Below are 4,880 nucleotides of genomic sequence, written 5' to 3' on the forward strand. Positions count from 1 at the left end.
GATAAATGATCAGAATTATAATATTTCTGACTGTCTGAGGCTAAATTGAATCAAATCAGGACTTTGAGAACCGGAATTGAATGGATTATAGAAATCAGTGATGATACTCAGCCCTAGTGAGCAGCCTAGGCCTGAGAGAAGTGGATGTAGCTGTGGGTAATAAGAAAAGATGAAAAGAACGATTGATAACTTTTTTGTTAAGTTAAGGCCTGATCTGTCTGAAATTCATAGCCAGTGCTCTGACACGGTGCCATCAATATTTGAATGCTGAAAAAGCACAGTGTATCCAGAAAACACATTATATGCTGCAATAAATGCACTGCCCAAGTGTCCCCTCTCCCCACGGCCTCTCAGCAGCAGACAACAGCAAACAGGTCGTCAGAGGAGGCCAAGATGATGATTAAGTTTAACATTTTCTACAATATTGACAAAGCACTTTAAGCACAAGTTTGTTAGTTAATAATTTAGAAATTAATATTGTCTGTATGGATTTCCCCCCCACCAAAGAAAGTGCACATGTAAAACTGCGGTGTTAAGCGATGCGGTTGAAAAATTTGAGTGCGCCTAACTTTTGTGCCGGCGCCCATGTCAAAAAGTTAGTCTAGAGCCCTGTGTAATGACCTCCTTCTGACTCCAGCCGAGCCGCTTCCTGCAGGGTGATCATGACCCGACAGGACGGGCACCTGTGCGGTCATCACCTGTGTGGAAGAGTACTGAAATCGTGCCACCGGCCGAATCAGCTTCGTGCTGTGAAGTCTTTTCTTTCCACATGATTCTCCGGCAGGCTCCTCCCACCTCCACAAATGAGGAACGCCACACTTGCGGACACCCGTGGCCCGGAGCGGTCGTGCTCCGGCTGATGAATCTGACCCGACATCCATGAAACATCACTGAGGCGTCACTCAAGTCACTGCGTCAGGTTGATAGTCAGCATGTCCTCCTCCCTTTCTCCTGCGGTCTTCTGCATGCCCCCCTCCTCCTCACCAGCACAACTCCTTTCCTGCGGGAGGGCGTGGCTTGTTTTACGATCCTCGGCTGCACACCTCGCTTTTTATTTTCAGCCCTGCAGCGTTCACACTCGAGTTCCTCGACTTCTCCTCGTGAAGCTGCAGCGTTACCGTCTCTGACGTGACGCTCAGACGGACGATTACACGCAAACGAGGCGCTGAGTCCACATTTCTCTGCAGGGTCACTGCGTCCAGCTTCACCTGTGTCACAGACACATGAGAACCAATGGAAATGCTCCCCCAGCACACAAGAGTTCTCGTCCAATCACCTGCAGGCGTCACCTTTTTTCATCGAAAAGATGACATCACACCTGCACGTGCTAACACGTAGCATCGCCTCCAAACGCCACAGCCAGCTGCTCTCAGACTGGTCGCAGTGTTTCCATGGAAACCAGTTCGAGCCCGTGAAATACATGTCAAATCCAGCGAGCTTCCGAATGTCACGAAAAAACCACTAAAACACGTGGAATCGTTCACAAATCATCAAGTAACTCGTGTCCACCGAACACTGCAGGCTCCTGGATCAGGGCTCAGCGGGCGCTCAGGCGTCCCACCACACGGTGCTTTACGGTTTCTTGTTGAAGGCTGACGTCCGGGCGAGGTCACCGTAAGTCGACCTGGAAGGACGCCGAGGTGGCGTCCGACACGTCGTTTGTCGTCCACCTGAGACCGAACACTGTGTCGGACGGCGTTATTGTTTGGAAGCTGATTGTTCAGTTATGGATGACGTCATAATTACGTTTAATTTGTCAGAACTAAAGTGAAACAGTGTGGAGCACGAGGGCTGCCTCACAGCGCCTCCTGCTGGCCAGCAGGCATATTTGTTTGTTTGCTTTTGGAAAACGGGATTAATAGGAAGTGAAACGTGTGTGTGTGTGTGTGTGTTGTGTAACGGGTGCCTACCCACGACTCGTCCTCTCTGCTCCAGACGGCGTGTGTCGGTGGGCACGCCAGGCCCCGTGCCCTGTCCCCCGGGCTGCTGCTCGGGTTTCGCCCGCCCGCTGTCCGCCCTCTCCCCGGCTTTGTTCTTACCAGCCACCGGGGAGCCTCCTCCTCCTCCGTCGTCTGAAGCGGAGGCTCGGCCCCGTTTCTCCCGCGCCTGGAGCTGGAGCCCGAGCCGGCGGTTTTCCTGCTCCTTCACGGCCGTCTCCAGCAGGAGGCCGTTCAGGCTGGAGCCCACCGTCTTGCTTATTTCCTGGACAGCGAGCTGAACGACCTGCTCGAGCACGGACTCCAGCTGGCCCTGGAAGAACGACATATACACGGCCCCGTTCATGTTTGCGCGCCCTGCGGTGAGAGGGCTCTCTCATTCTTCTGTGCCCCAGCCCACCGCCTTCCCGAGTTCCCGACGGAAATCTGGGTTAAAATCGGCGGCGGGTCGCGGAGCTCCTCCAGCGGCTCTTCGGCGCTGCTGCTGCGGTTGCTGCTGCTCTGTGAGTCGCGCGTGTTCAGCCGCTCCGGAGGAGGCCGGAAAGACCCGAGTAGAGGCGCAGCAGCATTTTCCCGCCCACATGTCTTGGCCCACGCTCGCGCCCTTGCAGTCAGTCACGCCATTTTGGCTGTGAGAAAATAACATCAGTCATTCCCAAACATCAGACTGCAGCCTGCAGCTGACCCGGGACCAGCCTCAGCATCTGCTGCAGCTGCTCATAGACGTGTTCCAGCACACAAAAGCACCATTATTAATTAATGTGAATCCTAAACTCTGTGACCTTATGCATTTAGTGGAGCCGCAGCACACACTGTATATAAAAGATGGCCACAGGCTACTGTTGCCGGTGAGCTCCGTCCTTTGAAGCCTCGCCTCCGTCACCGAGCTGGATCTTGGAGCCCGAAGTGAGGGTGGAGTTATCAACTTATGCTAGCATGCTAGGTGTGCAAGCTGCTTGATCCACAGGGAGCATCACACAGACATATGCTAATTAATGCTAGCATCCCAACGTTATACAAAGGCGGATTCAGGCTTCTGTGGGGAATCTTTGCATCACTGTTGGTATTTCTGCTCATGCTTAGCATTCTGTGTTAGTGTGGTCTTCTATCGCTGATTTAGAAGCGATATCAGATGATGGAAAATAAAATGATAGGACTTCCTCTGCTCCTGGGTCCTCGCTCTCTGGTTTCTCAGGTCAAACATATTTGTCCCTCATGGTTTTTCCAGTTTGCACGTTCCCGACAGCTTCATCAGTCTCTCTGTTCAAGTCACTTCAGGATTACTTATTAGCACCAAATCACAACAACAGTTGCCTGAAGTTGCTTTGGTATTAGTGACTCCTCACGTTGAAGCTGTAATTGTGGTTCTCTGTGCTGATTGTTATTCACAGATAAACTCAAACAGTGGGTGAAATGCTCCTTAGGAAGCGATGCTGCAGACCAACCGCAGTAGCTGCAGTCTGGGTCAACCCGATGTGTCATGAACTTTTTCTGCAGGGTGCAGATGGGCGACCTCCGTGGGGCGTTCCTGCCCGTTGCTGTTTGGCAGCTGGGATGGTGGGATAGGTTTCACCGTGTACTCATCCACAAATAATAACCATGAAGACTGAAACTGCTGAGCAGTGCTAGCTTTGAAACGCTGCCATCTCTGAGTGTTGCACACCAACAGGAATTTTCCCGCCACATGCTTAGTAATCCAGGTGAGACAGAACAGGAAGTTGCTGCTGAGCGTGTCCCTCAGTGTCAGCTGACACATTATAAACAGCACAGCTGCAGAACTGAAACCAGCAGCACTGACTAACAATGAGCCAGCAGCTCGTTTTCATGGTGTTAACGTGCAAACTGTCCCCTCATGCAGGCCACGATCCACGCTCTGTGAGACAGCACATAGCCTCACACCTGCAGTGTTACCATGGTGAAGTAGAGCACCTTTATACGACTGTTAAAGTTTATTCGTTAGACTCAAATCGACCTCTGAGAGGAAGCATCAAGACAAACACATACAGACACACACACTCTCTGATGGATGCATCGGGGAAACTCTGGGTTCTGTATCTTGCCTAAGGGTGCTTCGACATGCAGGTTGGAGGACGCAGGGAGTGAACCCCCAACCTCCTGAGCCCCACCCCAAACATCTTAAATTAGGAGTTAGTAAAATCAGAGGAGCTCGGTGCCTCTGCAGGTGTTCAGGCTGAGGTCGTGCCGGGTTCCTGCTGTGTTCAGGAGCCTGGTTTCTGTCGGTTTTCTGAGCCACATGCGTCGCAGGTTTGCATTGGAAATGAGTCAGCCTTTGTTTGTGCAGTAAAAACAAGTCTTATGTAGGCTCATGAGCTCTGTACACAGAGCTGCCCGTCCACCAGAGACACGCTCACTCCCATTGAAGAGCCATCTTTCTTTTCTGTCGACCAACGAAGCCACTTTCAAACACGTGTTTCACAGAGTTCATAAAGCTTTGACTCAGAGTCACCTGAAGCCTGATCCAAGTGTGCTGCTGAGGTATCTTTAATGTGCCGTCAGAGATGGAAGAATCTTTGTTGTGTATCGATGTGTTAGATAACCAGGACTTTGATCCGATGTCGATATCATTTTCACTGTTAAAGGCAGAAGCAGTGGATATTTGTGTGTTGGAGGGCTGGGAGGAGGTGGAGTGACTCACTTCACCGCTCACATCTGAGGCTCGGTTTGACTCAGACAGCTGACAAATTTTTACACTTAACACGGATTTGAAACAGAACAGACTCAGGATCAGATGCTTTCATGACGACCTGATGCAGATGGGTGTATTTAACTGTCATTGGCTGCTGGGAGATGTGATCTGTGTCTGCAGGTCTGGGTGAGGCCAGCTCCCACAGGCGGGCCCTGCTCTGGTGTCAGGGACCTGCAGGGATGCTGCTTTTGCGCCTTTATTTCGGGATTACGTCACTTACAACATAAGTCCCCCCC

The 4,880-nt window shown here is 51.4% G+C and overlaps 1 protein-coding gene across 2 annotated transcripts in view; it reads right to left on the reverse strand.

Moving 5' to 3' along the window:
- The window catches only part of LOC102207104 (uncharacterized), an 8,164-nt gene extending 5,305 nt beyond the window's left edge, over nucleotides 1–2,859 (reverse strand). The window contains exon 1 of one of the 2 annotated variants that reach the window (XM_005747667.2): nucleotides 1,911–2,859. In XM_005747667.2, the coding sequence (XP_005747724.1) occupies nucleotides 1,911–2,283 (373 nt within the window). In that variant the 5' untranslated portion in view covers nucleotides 2,284–2,859. Of the gene's footprint in view, nucleotides 1–698; nucleotides 1,866–1,910 lie in introns of those variants that run through there. The other variant, XM_005747668.1, reaches the window with a different exon arrangement.
- Between the last annotated feature and the right edge of the window lie 2,021 nt (nucleotides 2,860–4,880).

The sequence above is a fragment of the Pundamilia nyererei genome, unplaced genomic scaffold (genome assembly GCF_000239375.1).
Source record: "Pundamilia nyererei isolate P.nyererei 1_Seehausen unplaced genomic scaffold, PunNye1.0 scaffold00202, whole genome shotgun sequence".
Classification (NCBI taxonomy): domain Eukaryota; kingdom Metazoa; phylum Chordata; class Actinopteri; order Cichliformes; family Cichlidae; genus Pundamilia; species Pundamilia nyererei.